Below are 17,778 nucleotides of genomic sequence, written 5' to 3'. Positions count from 1 at the left end.
ATGGTGAAACCCTTCTCTACTAAAAATACAAAAATTAGCTAGGTGTGGTGGTGTGCACCTGTAGTCCCAGTTACTGGGGAGGCTGAGGCAGGAGAATTGCTTAAACCCAGGAGGCGGAGGTTGCAGTGAGCTGAGGTCACACCACTGCACTCCGACCTGCGTGACAGAGCGAGACTCCGTCTCAAAAAAAAAAAAAAAATCAAATGTGACTTTCAGATTCATATTTTAAAAATAATTTTTACAATATTATCATAAAATTAACATGCAGTAAAATTGATGTGTTTTGCTATACAGTTTTACTAATTTAACACATGTGCACCCAGTCAGGATACAGGGCAGTGTCATCGCCCTAAAAACTCCTCATGCTATTCTTTCATAGTTACCCCTACCCAACCTATACCTGCTCGCAACCACTGATCTGTTCTTCATTTTTGTAGTTTCATCTTTTTGAGGTAAGAAATGGAATCATACAGTACGTCAGCTTTTGAGACTGGGGTCTTTTATGTGGCATAATGTTTTTGAGATTATTTCACGTTATTGCATATATTGAATGTTTGTTCCTTTTTATTGCTGAGTAGTTTTATATCACAAAGAGGTCTGTTTCTTCACTCATTAAAGGACATTTGAGTTGTTTCCACTTTTTAGCAATTATGAATAGAGCTGTTATGAATATTTGTGTTCAGATCTTTGTGTGAACATAGTTTTCATTTCTCTGTGGTATCTGAGGGGCAAAGGGGATTGCTGGGTCATATAGTGTAGTGTGTGTATTTAATTTTATAAGAAGCTGCAAACCCTTTTTCCAGAGTGGCTAAATCATTTTATATTCCTACTAGCAATGTATAAGGGTTCCAATTACTGTACATCACTTGGTGTTATCAATTATTTTTAATTTAGCCATTCTGATAGGTATGTAGTATATCTAATCATGGCTTTAGTTTGCAATTCCCTAATGGTTAATAACATTGAACATCCTTTTATGTGCTTGTTTGTTATCCTTATATCCTCTTTGCGGAGTATCTGTTGAAATCTTTTGAGATTTTATTTGTTTTTTTGTTGACTGTTGGGAGTTCTTTTTTTTTCTTTTTCTTTTTTTTTTTTTTTGAGTTGGAGTCTTGCCCTGTCGCCAGGCTGGAGTGCAGTGGTGCGATCTCGGCTCACTGCAACCTCCGCCTCCTGTGTTCAAGCGATTCTTCTGCCTCAGCCTCCCAAGTAACTGGGATTACATGTGCACGCCACCATGCCCAGATAATTTTTGTATTTTTAGGAGAGATGGGATTTCATCATGTTGGCCAGGATGGTCTTGATCTCTTGACCTGGTGATTCACCTGCAAAGTGCTGGGATTACAGGTGTGAGCCACCGCACCCGGCTGGGAGTTCTTTTTATGTTCAGACCTGAATCCTTTTTCAGATAAGTGATTTGCACAAAATTTCTCCCAGTCTCTAGCTTGTCTTTCATTTTAACAGTGTCTTTCATAGTACAAAAATGTTTAATTTTGGGAAAATTTATCAATTTTTCTCTTTTGTCAGATTGTGCTAAGATGAATCAATTTTAGAATAAGTTTCTGTTTTATAAAAGTGGTAAAAAGTAACTTATGGATTGGATACTCTCTGAAAGTTGACTTTTGTGGAAGAATGCAAATTCTTACCATTTTATGGAAAGATGGTACTAATTAATACACTCCTTCATCTTGAGACACATAGGACTTTTGCTTAACCAAGGAGATAATTGGCTTAGGGGTGTGTGTGTGTGTGTGTGTGTGTGTGTGTTTACATTTTTTAAAATGGTAATCACTAACGTTGTGGTTATTAACAGAGACATACTTTTTATAATGCAGAACTATATTAACTCTGTTTCAGAATTAAAAGATGATATTTTACTGTCACATTTGGTGCTTTTGGGAGTGCTGGACTTTGAGTTTTTACTCCATTGGAATAGCATTAGAACCTTAGCTACTTGTGGGCTCAGAATCAGTGTCATGGCTAAAAGTAGGAGTTGTCGGACTGCCTTGACTTGAATCCTGCCTCTGTCATTTACAGTGTAACTGGGAGAGTTAACTTACCCAGTAAGTTAACTCTGTGCTTCAGTTTCTTCATCTGTGAATGGGAATGATGATAATAACAATTCTAATATCTACTTTATAGGGTCATTGTGAGGATTAAATTAGATTATGTACATGTAATCGACAATGAACATTCAGTAAAAGCTTGTTGTTATTACTGAAGTAACTTTATAAGTTGTTAAAACAAATGCTTTGGGCTTATATATGTATGTATAATATTTTTTGAACATAAACTCAATATTTTGTTGTCTTCATAATAAAAGATACGTAGAACTGGATCACTTGACCCTTTCTCTTCTTATCTCCTTCCAGTTCAAAATGCTTAGACGTTTTTAATAGCCAGCATTCTCTTAGATCTGTTTGGACTCAACACACTCAAGTCTTAGCACAGTCTTCTTTGTAGTTTTAGCCTTTTTCTGGAAGATCGGCTTAGTTTTTTGACCATAGCCACTCTGTTTCCTGTCATAACGCTGCTTTCCCTGGGCATACAGAGAATACTTGCCCTTCTTGTACTGTGTCACTTTGTGGGGTTGGTGCTTGCCACACTTCTTACAGAAAGTCTGGTGGGTTTTAGCAACGTTTACCGTGTTTGTGTGAGCACTATGGGCACGGAAAGCTAGGCTTATATTTTTAAGACACAGAAGAATCATATATCACACTAAGCCATTTGTCTCCCATACTCACTTATTTTTTCTTTTTACACTTACTGTTATTAGTAATAAATAACATCATTGTTATTAATAATCGTGTATACACTGTTTTACAAGACAATTATCAGCTCATTTGGTACTGATCAGATTATCTAAGTTAAGACTGTCTTGGTTCCAACTGCCTGAAATATCGACCTAAACTGACTTCAGCTGGAAAAAAGTTTCTTGGCTTACCTAACTTCGAAGTCCAGGCACAGCTAGCCAGAGTTGGATGCAGGGGTCAGGTGATGTCATCAGGACTCAGTTTCTCCCTGTGAATCAGCTCTGCTTTTTCTTGTATAGACTTCAGTTGCTGACACTGTAAGAAAAATGGCTGCGGTATATTCAACCACCTGTAGCTTCTCAGAATTTAGATTCAGCTGGAAGGAGTATCAGTTTCCTTCCCAGAAGCCTCAGCAAGTCTCGTGGTGTCTCATTGGCTCTTACAGGGTCATATGTCCTACCCTGAGCCAATCCCTGTGTTCAGGACTGTGAGGCTCATATTGGCCAGTTAGTGTCACATGCCACCCCGCACAGGAACCACATGGTCTGAGAGATGGGGGGAGGTGAATTCTCAAAGGGAAATTGTGGGCTTTTATTACCAGGAAAGGGAATGGGTATTTGGTGGCAAAACAACTAATGTTCATTGCATGGTATTAGTCTCTTTTTATAGGTCAGCAGCAGATCAGAGGAGTTAGTGGATTTGGATTAGAGTGCTGGTTTCTGATTTCAGCTTTCTTGCTTGTGAAGTCACATCCTCCAAGTCAGTGTTTCTCATAGGGATAGGAGTTTGCAGGAAATTAGTGTTTTATGTTCTTTTGATAGAAGTTTGGATAATTTTTTTTTTCTTTAAGAAGGAGTCGTGCTCTGTTGCCCAGGCTGGAGTGCAAAGGCACAATCTCAGCCCCCTGCAACCTTCGCCTCCTGGATTCAAGCAGTTCTCCTGCCTCAGCCTCCCGAGTAGCTGGGACTACAGGCACGTGCCACCACACCCAGTTAATTTTTTGTATTTTTAGTACAGACAGGGTTTCACTGTGTTAGCCAGGATGGTCTTGATCTCCTGACCTTGTGATCCACCTGTCTCTGCCTCCCAAAGGGCTGGGATTACAGGCGTCAGCCTCCACGCCCAGCCAAGTTTGGATAATTTTTAACAGGAAGAGAAAGAGTCAAGACAGATGGGGTGGACCTAAGCAATGGGCGAATGTGATGCTTCTTCCTACATTAGTGTGCTTAATGTGACTCAGCTCCAGTGACTTCCGTTCCCTGGGCCACTCTGTCCCCATGGGAAAAATCCTTAGAGACCCAACTTAGTCAGTATCTGCCCTTGAATCTGGCTGTTAGGTTCAGGTAGCAGGATCACGTACAATAGATACAGATGTATCCATGTGTCCTAGACAGGGTGTCAGCTATACTCTTGAAGTATATCTGGGAGCTGGCCTTGTTTAGAAGTACTTCTAGATCTCTCATTGTGTATTATCCATAGTCCATTTTAGCATGGCCTGAGATGTTTTCTCATTTTAACTTTGACAGACAGTTTTGCTTTTATGCTTGATAAACCACTTTAGCTTCTTCAGAAGGAGTGGGTACAGTAAGGTCATGCTGTTTTCTGAAAAACTCGAAAAAACAGCTGAAGGGAGCATGCGTTGGATTGAGTTCCACACTACAGCTAGGTGACCCTACTGTGATTCAGGTAGACCTTGGAAACTAGGTATCAGGACCTGATTCACAAAGGTAATCGGGGTAGATACTCACTTCTGAGGAAGGCACCTGGGTCATAAATTGAGTCATTTCCTCTCAAAGCTCCTGAAATTCATAGTTCTGCCCTTAATCTGTACTTATATATTAATGTTATCAAGATTTCTCTGACTAATATGCTTGGGGATCAATGTTGATAGTAGTCTTTGTGATCATCCCTCATAGCCAGATTTAGGGTTTAGCTAATCCTTATCAGTGACTTGCAGATATACTTATTTCTCCAATGGCTATTCTTTGCGTAATCATTACCGTGTATTGAGATGGAGAAAATAGGTGAAAATAATTCCTCTGTCAAGTAGGTAAAGTAATTACATAGAATAATACTTTATTGTCTGTACTCTATTGTATGTTGAGATCAGTAAAGTGATTTCAGCTTTATATAGGCTGGGTGTGGTGGCTCACGCCTGTAATCCCAGCACTTGGGAGGCCAAGGCGGGATGATCTGTTGAGGCCAAGAGTTTAAGACTAGCCTAGGCAACACAGTGAGACCCTGTCTCTACAAAAAAATAAAAAAAGAAATCAGCCAGTTGTGGTGGCATGCACCTGTAGTCCCAGCTTCTCGGGAGGCTGAGGCAGGAGGATCATTCCGAAGTGTGAAGCTACAGGAGCTATGATTGCACCACTACACTCCAGCATGGGCTGCAGAGTGAGACTCTGTCCCCCGGCCCCCCCAAAAAAAACTTTATATAAAGTGAAAATAAGGAATTTTAGGGACATAATAATAGCTAACACTTATTGAGCACTTATGTCCCAGGCATTCTTTTAAGTACTTTATAGGTATTATTTCACTTAATCCTTACAGTAACCCCGGGAGGTAGGTATTAGTTGTGTTCCCAGTTTAGAGGTGAGCAAGTTGAAATAATCCATGTAAACCCCCTTGCCTCAGGCCATGCAGCTGGAGAGTGGTACAGCTGGTGAATTCTGAACACAGGTCCTCTGGCTCCTAGTCTGTGCTCTGGATCACTGTGCTGTACTCATTCCTAAGAAAGATTTTAGCTGGTACATTATTAGCTTTGTTTTCTTACTACTTCTTTTTGTATTATTTGTCTGGATCTGAGCTGGGAGTTCTGTAGGGAAGATTTGCTAATTCTAGGGCCTCTGGTATCCATGGACTTATGAATCTTGTGTTGCTGTTATCTGGCAAGCAGTGTGTGCTTGTCTATATTAGTAGTTCTCAACTAGAGCTGATTTTACCCTCTCCAGATGTTTACTGAAGACATATTTGGTTGTCACAAGTCAGGGGATGTGCTACTGGCATCAGCTGGTAGGGACTAGGGATAATGATTGCTAAATAACCTACAGGGCACAGAACGGCCCACAACAAAAAATTATTAAGCCCAAAATGGTAATAGTGTTGATATTTTATATCTGGACTATATCATAAGTTAGTAATTATTTTGTAATGCCACTCTTTGTCTAATGGGCAACATTGCTGTAGTGATACAGAAATTGTTTTTGACTTTTGTTGAATAATTGATTTCACCCACATCAATATATGTTTGTATAAGAAGCATACATACCAACTGTGACTTAAATATTTAAATCCCCTTACCCTTAAACTAAACTGGGAATTACAGCCCCTTCCCCCGCCCCCTGAGGAAGTTTAAACGGAAACCCTGTAGAAGACCAAGGATAAATACTCTTTTTGGAGGAGTGGGAGGGGGGAGGTTATCTTAATAACACAATTAGATTTCTCTTTTTATATTAAAGTGTTAATTTAGGCTTGGTGCAGTGGCTCACACCTGTAATCCTAGCACTTTGGTAGGCTGAAGCGGGAAGACAGCTTGAGCCCAGGAGTTTAAGACCAGGCTGGGCAACATAGGGAGACCCCGTCACTACAAAAATAAAATAAAAACAATTTAGCCGGACGTGGTGGTGCATGCCTGTAGTCCCAGCTACTTGTGATACTGAGTTAGGAGGATTTCTTGAGTCTGGCAGGTCAAGGCTGCAGTGAGCAGTGATTGTGCCACTCCGCTCGAGCCTAGTAACAGAGTGAGACCCTGTCCCAAAAAAAAGTGTTAAAATTAGTTAAAAATTCCAAACTGAGAAAAGTAGGGAATATTATGTTGTACCACATGTGTAAATCCCCAACATTGAACAAATGCTGACAGATATTGTTGAAGTCCTGTTTGAACTCTTCCTTATCTCATTGCCTAGCTATTTCTACTGTTTTGGTAGACCAAGAATCTCAAAAGCTGACGGGGCTTAGACCTCTTCAGATGTCTGTCATCTTGCCTCTTGCCACTCTCTATGGGCTGCCCATCAATGACTTTTCTCCCCTCATCTTGCACTGCAGTTTATTGGCAGCAGATGACTGTAGCACAGTGAGGAGAGGGCAGGGCCCGTGTGTCATTATCAAAGCTGGGAAGGCTGGCAGAGAATGTATATGTAGGCTGGAGGCAGGCGGAAGGGACAGAGAAGTACCATGAAGCCAGCTGGTTAAGGTGGAAGGTAGGGAAGAGCAGGAGAGAGAGAAGGTGGATGCAGGCATGGAAAGCAATCTGTAAGTCTGAGAGAGATGGTCAGCAAGAGGGACTGTTTGGAACAGTATTGTGAATGTCAGGTCAAAGGATGTCGGTCTTCTGTGTCCAAGTTTACTGCTCCTGCTATGAGTGATATAGCTAGGGAGAAACAATGTGTAAACTCCTGCTATTTCTTACTTGGACTATTTTAGTGATCTCTTACTAATGGCAGTGCTTGCCATTTCTTCCCCTGTGGCAAGCCTGTGGTTTCTTCTACTTCTAACCAGTTCTTTATAGAGCTGGTCGGACTTATATTTGATAGATTCCTTCCTTATTTAAAAAATTTCATCGTGTTCCATTGCCTATGGAATAAAACCCTCGTTTCTTGTTGTGGCATTTGAGGTCATTCATAGTTTCTCTTACTCTTCTGTACCTTGAGTTTAGGCTGTGTACTTTCTCCCCTTGGTGATTCACTTGAACTCTTCTCTCTGAAAAGCTCGCATTTGCTCTCTGTATCATCTGTATGGTGAACTCCTGTTCACCTTTCGCAATCAGCTCATGCCTTTAGGCAGATGGAATAAGTCTTTTTTGTAATTGTTCATTTGTGCTTTGCCTCTCTTGCTAGAATCTGAGTTTCTTGAAAGCAGTGATGACATGCCCTGTCTTTGTATTCATTGCTGCTAGCACAGGGCCTAGCCCTTGAGAAATGTTTGTTGAATTGAATTAATGGACAGTTCAAACAGTTCCAACCAGTTTTTTAATTGGTGGGAAATAATCCTGCATGGTATAGATTTTGGTTTTCTGCAGTCATGGTCACAGAACTGTGAGAATGAAATTAGAAAACTGAAATTTGGAGGTTTGGATATGAAATGTTTCTGTCCCTTTGGTTAAGAAAGGGAATCCTTTATGGTGTGTTGAATACTTTGCAATATTCACAGTCATATTTCATTTCTAAATTTGTCTCATTTATAAATTTGTTATATTGTTGGTATGATCTTGGCTTATGATTGACATTTTGCTTGAATCTTAGTAAAGACTTCATAAAATATCAAAGAGAAGTATAGATTTTGTAGCCTCAATAGCTGCTGCTTAGCCATGACCTTGATCAAAAGGCTAGCTGAGAGTGTTCAGATAGATAATTAAGCCAGCTGAGATAGGAATGGGGCTAGAATTTATAATTAATAAGTTTTAAAAACCTTCTCTTGTTCTTTCTCCCTGTCTGTAGGATTTTTGTCCCTGAGTCATGGAAGACAGAAGAGCGGAAAAGTCATGTGAACAAGCATGTGAATCACTTAAGAGGCAGGACTATGAAATGGCCCTCAAGCACTGCACAGAGGCCCTTCTTTCTCTAGGCCAGTACTCCATGGCAGACTTCACAGGGCCTTGTCCTTTGGAAATAGAACGCATCAAAATCGAGAGTCTTCTCTACAGAATTGCCTCATTTTTGCAACTGGTGAGTAAACACTGTCAATAAGCCAATGCTGAACTATGTAAAATGGCCTTTTTCATTGAGTTGGGACAATACAAATAGCTAATTCTGGGCCGACGAGATGTGAGTGAAGTGGCTGGTGATTGCTGAGTATCTTTGAGGCAAGGTAACTATGTTTTTGAACCTTGAAAATTATACTACTTTAGGGCATTTTGGACTATGCACTCACTCAACAAGTATTTATTGAGTATGTACTGTGTATTAGACACTGTTCTAGGTTCTTGTTATATATATTGATGAAAGAGAAAGAAAAGTCTCTTCTTTATGATACTTTTTCTAGTAGGAGAACAGAAAATAAACAGTAAACATTATAAAAAATAAACACTGGCCGGGCATGGTGGCTCATACTTGTAATCCCAGCACTTTGGGAGGCCGAGGCAGGTGGATCACGAGGTCAGGAGTTCGAGACCAGCCTAACCAACATGGTGAAACCCTGTCTCTACTAAAAATACAAAAAGTAGCCAGGCATGGTAGCGTGTGCCTGTAATCCCAGCTACTCAGGAGGCTGAGCCAGGGGAATCGCTTGAACCCCGGAGGCAGAGGTTGCAGTGAGCCGAGATTGCACCACTGCACTCCTCCAACCTGGGTGACAGGGTGAGACTTCAAGACTCTGTCTCAAAAAAAATAAAATAAAACAAACAAAAAAAAAACCACCATAAATTGTTAAAAGGTAATAACTGCATGAAAAAAGGAGAACAGGGCAGGGGAGATTGGGAATATTGGGATTAGAGATGGGGTTACAATTTTAAATAGAGTGGTCAAGGCAGGCCTCATTGAGAAGGTGATAACCAGAGGCAAGGGGTTGAGCCATGTGTAAAGCTGGTGGAAGGGCATTACAGGCAATGGAAACAGACCCAGCAGCAGAAGCATGCCTGCTGTGCTTGAGTAGCAGCTAGGAGTTAGTTTGGCCAGAATAGAGTGCACGTGGTGGAGGACTAAAGCCTGTGGGGCCCGCTGGCTCATGGTAAAGACTTTGGTTTTTATTCTCTGTGAGTTGGGGAGCTAATTACAGGGCTTTGGGCAGAGGAGTGGCGTGATCTAATTTAACAGGAATTGTTTGACTTTTGTGCTGAGAATAAACTGTAAAGGGATAAGCGTTGATGCAAAGATACTAGGTTGGAGACTATTAGGATAATCCAGGCCAGAGTGGCTCAGATCAGAATGGTAGCAGTGGAGATAGTGAGAAGTAACTAGGTTTTGGTTTATACATTGAAAATAGAAGCAATCAGGTTTCCTGATGTATGGAACGCAGGGAATGAGGGGGAGCAGTCGCAGTTACTTACTTCGATTCTTTTTGTCTGAGCAATTGGAAGAATAGTGTTTCCTTCAACTGAGGTTAGATGGCTACAGCTAGGGAGGAGGTTTTGTTGGGGAAGGTGGGAGTTGAGTTTTGGACATAACTGAGTTTGAGATGTCATTCAGATACCCAGCTGAAGATGCTGAGTAAGCAGTCAGATACGCACGTATGGAATTTGGGAGAGAGATTCATTGAAGAGTGTGGGACAGAAGGGCTGTATGACGTCTTGAGCCTGTGTGGAATCACCAAGGGAAAATGAGCATTATAGGGAAGAGGCGAGGACTGAGGGCCGAGTCTTGGGCTGCTACAGTGTCAATAGGTTGGGGAGCAGAGCGGCAACCTGCAAAGCACCCTAAAGAGCAACCCTGAGGAAGGGGGAAAGTGTGAGAGTAAGGAGTCCTCGTAGCCACGTGAAGGAAGGAAGTGTGTCCAAGTGAGGAAATGTTGAGTGGTGTCAGCAGCTGCCAAGAAAGCCGTGGGAATGAGTCTGAGTGGGCACATGTGAATCGTGTGGGTCCATGTGGATGCAGCAGAGGTCACTGGTGATCTCATGTGAGTGACTTCCTTGGAGTAGTGGGTGAAAGTCTGCTTAAAAAGAGACCTTAGGAGAATTGGAGGAAGGAATTGAAATACAGCAACATAGACAACTCTTGAAGAGTTTTGCCATGAAGAGACACCAAAGAGAAAAAAAGAAAGAGAAAGGAAAAGGAAAAAGAAAAAGGAATGGTAGCTAGTGGGAGAGATAAAGTCAAGGGACTTTTTTTTTTTAGATGGGAGAAATAACTGTATTTCTGTATAGAAATGAGCCAATCAAAAGCAAAAAATTAGTGATTTAGGACAAGTCGAGGAGGCTTGCTGGAGTTGCTGTACCTGCGTAGGCAGCTGAGTTGATCTGCACAGGCGTAGGTTGACTTTAGAAAGGAGCACGATAGTATGTCTGTTAACAGGTAGAAGGAAGACAGAGTGTATGCTGGGAAGTGGGGAGACATGGTGACAGTCTATGAAAAATTCTCTTCTTGTGGCTTCAGTTTTCTCAGTAAAGCTGTTGGCGGGGAAGGAGGTGCTGGTGAGTTAGAGAAGGTGAGAAGTAGGAGTGGGGGTCCATGGACTAGGAAGTACACTATGACGTTTATTTGTAGAGTGCGCTATAATCCTCAGAGGGCACATGTGTTAGCTTTGCTCTGTGAATAGTAAGTTTACAACATTAATGATTAAACTTTGAAACAAAGCCAAGTTTCCCTTTGATAACATTTCTGTTAAAAGCAGCTCTTGAAATACTTAATTTTATCTTGTATTTTTGTTTTGCAGAAAAATTATGTGCAAGCTGATGAAGATTGTAGACATGGTATGTTTAAAAGTGAGACTCTTTTGAATTATTGAACTGAACATGTTTAAGGTTTGATTTTTTTTTGGGGGGGTGCTAATTTAAAAAGTGATGATAATGTTTAAAAAGCCCACCTTACTGTGGGGGCTAGTGACTGATTTGGATGATGACATTCCCACTAAACTGGGCATACCTGTGAACATTGCTGTTATTCATGAATATTTACGTTCTTGTCACTCCCCTGGGAACATTGATGATGTGTCCTTTTAAAGTTTGTGTGAGGCTGGGTGTGGTGGCTCATACATGTGATCCCAGCACTTTGGGAGGCCGAGGTGAGCGGATTACAAGGTCTGGAGTTTGAGACCAGCCTGGCCAATATGGTGAAACCCCATTTCTACTAAAACTGCAAAAATTAGCTGGGCGTGGCGGTGCATGCCTGTAGTCCCAGCTACTTGGGAGGCTGAGGCAGGAGAATCGCTTGAACCCAGGAGGCGGAGGTTGCAGTGAGCTGTTATCGCACCGCTGCACTCCAGCCTGGGCGACAGAGTGATACTCCGAGACTCCGTCTCAAAAAAAAAAAAATAGTTTGAATAGTTCTAGTCATAAGGGCCAAAGTTTGAGAAATGTAACTCACGTTGAATAAAATGTTAAGCTTACCTAGATACATGGAAAGGATGGGCCTGTCCCTCCTAAAATGTCTTTCCTTCTTGATCAGAAGATCTTCCTTAGAGAGGAGACTAGCTAGAATGCTCTTTAGTAATTTTTCCTATTTTTTACCCCTCCTCTTTGAGACAGAGTCTTGCTCTGTTTCCCGTGCTGGAGTGGGGTGGGGTGATCACAGCTCACTGCAGCCTCTACCTTCCAGGCTCAAGCAGTCCTCCTGCCTTAGCCTCCCAAGTAGCTGGGACTACAGATGTGTGCCACCACACCCAGCTGATGTTTTTATTTTTTGTAGAGATGGTTTTACCGTGTTGCCCAGGCTGGTCTCTTACTCCTGGGCTCAAGGGATCCGCCAACCTTGTCCTCCCAAAGTGCTGGGATTACAGGCATGAGCCACTGAACTTGGTTTCCTGTTTCAGGCAGGAAATTGAAATTAATAAGATTCTTGCTCTTCGAGTACTCATAGGAATCCTTTTCTTTGTGGTGGTTGCTGTTTACTAAAATGAATCTAGGAGTGAGTGGGAGAAGAGTTCACTGTACAGTCTCACACACATTTGGTGGAATTGTTTGCAGAGCTCAGCGATTTGACTAACGCAGTATTTCATTCATCCAGAATTTGGGGGTAACGGTGCTGAGATATTTAACATGAGTTAATTTTTTTTTCCCCCTGCTTACTCCTTTGTGTTAACACTTTAAAAAGTATTAGGCCGGGCGCGGTGGCTCATGCCTGTAATCCCAGCACTTTGGGAGGCTGAGGCAAGTGGATCACTTGAGGTCAGGAGTTCGAAACCAGCCTAACCAACATGGTGAAACCCCGTCTCTACTAAAAATACAAAAATTAACCAAGCATGGTGGCACGTACCTGTAATCCCAGCTACTCGGGAGGCTGAGGCAGGTAAATCATTTGAACCTGAGAGGCAGAGGCTGCAGTGAGCCAAGATTGTGCTATTGCACTCCAGCCTGGGTGACAGAGTGAGACTCTGTCTGGAAAAAAAAAAAAAAAAAAAGTATTAACTATGTTTGCTGTAAACCTTACAAAACTATATTACATACTGTTGTGGCCTTTGAACATAATTTAACCGTTCATTAAAGATTCTTTGACCTTTGTTCACCTCATTTCCTAGAAGTATATGCTTTGAAAGTTAACTAGAAATTAAGAGATATCTAGTAGAATTTTCTTTAAAAAAATCCCTGCTATCTATGGGAATTTTAAAATTACAATGAGCAAACAGTAATAAGTCAAATAATATAGAGGAATAATTTATCCTTCCCCCATCTGAAGAAATTATTGTTAGTAGTTTGCTGTATGAGAAAGGTCTTCTATGCCTTTATAGTGACAAACGTAAGTGCTTATGATACATAGAAAGTTTTTCCTTTAAAAATTAAAAAAGAGTTATATTGTGATCATCACCAGCAGCTTGCTTTCTTACATATCAGTATACCATGAATATTGTTCTAAATTAATACACTGGCTCCAATTCCTGTTTAATATTCCATGGAGTGGTTGTACTGCTCTTTATTCAACTATTCCCATATTGATGGGCATTTAGGTGGTTCTGCTTTTCTGGTTTGTCATTATAAACCATCCTGTAATAAACAAGTTCTTTCTTTTTGTTGCCCTTTATAGGATAGTCTTAAAAGTTGGATTTCTGGGTTAAGGAGTATGTACACTTTTTGTTTTTATTTTATTTTATTATTATTATTATTATTATTATTTTTGAGATGGAGTCTCGCTCCGTCGCCAGGCTGGAGTGCAGTGGTGTGATCTCAGCTCACTGCACCCTATGCCTCCCAGGTTCAAGCGATTCTCTTGCCTCAGCCTCCCGAGTAGCTAGGACTACAGGCATGTGCCACCATGCCCAGCTAATTTTTGTATTTTTAGTAGAGACAGGATTTCACCATGTTGGCCAGAATGGTGTCAATCTCTTGACCTCATCACCTGCCTGCCTCGGCCTCCCAAAGTGCTGCGATTGCCTATAATTTTAATAGACACTGTCAGATTAGTTTCAGATGCACACACCCACAGCAATAGACAAGACTGCCCAGTCTGTAATCTATCACTGAAACCTGTCAGTGTTGAAATTTTGCCAATCTCATGTGTGAGAAATAGTTCCTCTTCAGTTTTCATTGCCCTGAGTACTAGTGAAATTGATAGTCTTGTTATTTTGAAGATGTACAAACCAAAGTCTTAGAAAGTTCAGTGACTTAGGGAAAGTCATACAAAAGTAAATGCTGAAGGAGCATATGGACATATGTTGCATTATTCTGTTAATTGTTTTACTTAGCATTTTAAAATTAGGTGCTATTTCACAACTTTTGAATCACTAAAATACAAGTTTATCCATTGCCTAAGATAAAGTTGTCATGAAATGATTATGCTTCTGTGGTATTGGTGGAGTATGGAATGGAATGCAACTTGGTAATATAGTCATACCCTTGGCCCACTAATCTCATTTCTGGAATACTATCCTAAGTCAGTAATCCAAAAGAGAGAAAATATTGTATACAGAGTGGTAGTCATTGCAGTGCTGTGTATAAAAGTGAAAAATAGGTTAGCTTGCAATAAGGAAGGAGTTCATTAATTACATTCTACACATTCCTTGTTCCCCTTTATGTGATAAGTAAGAGCTTGGAAAATGGTCATTTTTAAAATAAATCCAAAAGCAGTATATCCAGAGTTGTTTATTTGAAATAGACATTTGGAAATACTGGCCAAGATTATACATGCATATTAATAGTTGTAGAGTTCTGCTGTTACATGTAATTTTTTCTTTTCAACTTTTAGTAACATTATTTTTGTGTAAGATGAAATACTATGGTTAGACAGTAATAAAAAGCAACATGTGAACCTCAGTCTCTGTTAATTATAGTTTTGTAATGCTAAGATGCTTCCAGGGATGGTCATGGATAGCTCATAGTTTAAGCACCCCAGACCGTTGACTTCTTATGTTTGCATTTTATATACAGTGTAGCCTTTTTTTTTTCTTTTGAGAAGGCATCTCTCGCTGTCGCTGTCGCCCAGGTTGGAGTGTAGTGGTGCGATCTCAGCTCACTGCAGCCTCTGCCTCCAGGGTTCAAGCGATTCTCCTGCCTCAGCCTCCCCAGTAACTGGAATTACAGCCACCTGCCATCATGCCCAGCTAATTTTTGTATTTTTATAGAGATGGGGTTTCACCCTATTGGCCAGTCTGGTCTTGAACTCCTGTCCTCAGGTGATCTGCCCGTCTCGGCCTTACAGCATAGTCTTGATGTCTGTTCTCTTACTGTCAGGCTATCGATTTGCATTCTTCCAACTCTCAACGTGCCTCATTGCAGCTACTCTCCCTGTCCACTTGCAGCTTCTGACCTACTGTGGGTTAGGAAATCAGACCAGCAGTCTTCATCATGGAATTAAAAAGCAATCTTTTATTTTCCTTCCCTTTCCCCTTTCCTTCCCCCTTTCTTCTTTTTTTGAGACAGAGTTTCGTTCTGTCGTTCAGGCTGGAGTGCAGTGGTGTAATCTTGGCTCACTGCAACCTCTGCCTTCTGGGCTCAAGCAGTTCTCCCGCCTCAGCCTCCTGAGTAACTGGGATTACAGGCGTCCGCCACCACGCCTGGCTAATTTTTGTATTTTTAGTAGAGATGGGGTTTCACCATGTTGGCCAGGCTGGTCTCGAACTGCTGACCTCAGGTGATCCACCCATCTCGGCCTCCCAAAGTGTTGGGATTATAGGCGGGAACCACTGCGCCCGGCCTACTTCAGCATTTTGCAGATGTTTTTATCTCCTTTAGCCTAAAAACTTGGAAAACAAGCACAACAAGAACTGTATTATTCTAGAAATGAAAAAAATTGAGCCTCGGGATCGCTTAAATAATTATAATATTAGTGTGCTGGAGACAGGAATTTCAGTATTTAAGCTCCTGTGCCATACCATGTTTTTGTTTTTTGTTTTTGTTTTTTAATTCCCCAGGCTTTTAAAATAGAGATGCAGTTCAACAACCAACCTGCCTTCTTTCCTTCCTGCCTTCCCTTCCTTCCTTCCTCCCTCCCTTCCCTTTTCTTCCCTTGCCTTGCCTTTGCCTTTGCCCTTGCCTTTGCGCTTGCCCTTGCCTTTGCCTTGCCTTCCTGCCTTGCGTCGTCTCTCCTCTCCTCTCCTCTCTTCTTTCTTTTCTTTTCTTTTCTTTTTCCTCTTTTCTCTTTTCTTTTTTTTTGAGACAGAGTTTCAATCTGTCACTCAGGCTGGAGTGCAGTGGTGTGATCACAGCTCATCTCAGCTTTGATGACCTTCTGGGGCTCAGGTGATCCTCCCGCCCCAGCCTCCCAAGTAGCTGGGACTATAGGCACATGCCACCACAACCAGCTAATTTTTGTGTGTGTGTGGTTTTTTTTTTTTTTTTTTTTTTTTTTTTTTAGAAATGATGTCTTGCCATGTTGCCCAGGCGTGTCTTGAACTACTGGGCTCAAACAATCCTCCTACCTCGGCCTCCCAAAGTGTTGGGATTACATATGTGAGCCACTGCACCCAGCCTTAACAACATTTCTTAATTCATTGTTTGTTGGATCCAGTTACAAACTATTTTTTAAAAAAATTTATGTATATATGAGCTTTATTTATTTCAAACTCTTTATTCTGAAATAATTATAGGTTCACAGGAAGTGGCAAAGATAGTGCAGAGGTCCCATGTACCCTTCACCTACTTTCCCACAGTTGTTATGTCTTACGTAACTAGCACCATATCAAAACAAGGAAATTAACATTAGTACAAGGAGTGTGTGTATTCTGTGTCATTTTGATCATGTGTAGACTGATTTAACCACCAACACAATTAAGATACAGAACTGCTCCATCATTGTGAAGATCTCCCTTGTGCTGCCTCCTACCTTTTACAGTTTTTTTTTTTAAAAAACTTGTTTTTTTGTTGTTCTTTCTCAGGAAATGTACTACTCCTTTACAGTCACACTCAACCACCCTTCCTTACTACCTTTCCTAACCCTTGGCAACTACTAATCTGTTCTTCAGCTCTCTAATTTTGCCACTTTGAGAATGTAATAAAGAGTTTTCTCATCATTTGTGGTTCTTTGTTCCAAAATGAGGTTGATAACATGGAAAAGCAATTTGATTATTTTAAATAACACCTTTAGGAAAAAAAAATAGCAGTGTTTTGTACTTGCAGTATTTGTACTTCAAATTACCAGCTAATTTGGAATGGAATCATACAGCATATGACCTTTTCAGATGGCTTTTTTCCACTCACCATGGTCCTCTTGAGAGCCATCCATGCTGTTTTTGTTTTTGTTTTTGTTTTGAGACAGGGTCTTGCTCCGTCGCCCAGACTGGAGTGCAATGGCTTGATCTCAGCTCACTGTACCTTCAGCCTCCTGGGTACAAGCGGTCAGCCTCCCAAGAAGCTAGGATTATGGGCATGCGCCACCACGCCTGGCTAATTTTTGTGTTTTTAGTAGAGATGGGATTTTGCCATGTTGGCCCGGCTAGTCTCTAACTCCTGGCCTCAGGTGATCCGCCTGCCTCAGCCTCCCAAAGTGCTGGGATTATAGGCTCGGCCTTTATTTTCATTTTAAATTGAGTTTTTGAAGTGTTAGTTGTGAGAGCATGATTATATCTAAGCAATGAGTTATTTTATTTCATTACTGAATAAAGGATTTAGTTTGTATGGTAATGAAAAAAATTTTTAGGAAAGCTTTTGGAAAAAATACCTTCATTAGGCTAAGCTCTTTAATAAAACACATCAGAAGTAACTAAGGATTTGATAAAATAAATAACCTAGTCCAGGTATAGTGACTCACGCCTGTGGTACCAGTGCTTTGGGAGACTGAGGCGAGTGGATCACCTGAGGTCAGGAGTTCGAGACCAGCCTAGCCAACATGGTGAAAACCTGTCTCTATTAAAAATGCAAAAATCAGCCAGGTGTGGTAGCACGCATCTGTAATCCCAGCTACTGGTGAGGCTGAGGCAGGAGAATTGCTTGAACCCAGGAGGCGGAGGTTGCAGTGAGCCTAATCATGACACTGCTCTCCAGCCTGGGCGACAAAGTGAGACTTAA

At 41.2% G+C, this 17,778-nt stretch overlaps 1 protein-coding gene across 2 annotated transcripts in view; it reads left to right on the top strand.

The window, feature by feature from the left end:
• The window catches only part of HELZ (helicase with zinc finger), a 196,342-nt gene that overhangs the window by 27,421 nt on the left and 151,143 nt on the right, over positions 1-17,778 (top strand). For both annotated transcript variants that reach the window (XM_011999166.1, XM_011999165.1), the window contains exons 3-4: positions 8,192-8,419; positions 11,061-11,097. In XM_011999166.1, the coding sequence (XP_011854556.1) occupies positions 8,210-8,419; positions 11,061-11,097 (247 nt within the window). In that variant the 5' untranslated portion in view covers positions 8,192-8,209. The remainder of the gene's footprint in view (positions 1-8,191; positions 8,420-11,060; positions 11,098-17,778) is intronic.

Source organism: Mandrillus leucophaeus, unplaced genomic scaffold (genome assembly GCF_000951045.1).
Source record: "Mandrillus leucophaeus isolate KB7577 unplaced genomic scaffold, Mleu.le_1.0 Scaffold585, whole genome shotgun sequence".
NCBI lineage: Eukaryota > Metazoa > Chordata > Mammalia > Primates > Cercopithecidae > Mandrillus > Mandrillus leucophaeus.
This window is presented reverse-complemented; position numbering and strand designations above follow the sequence as displayed.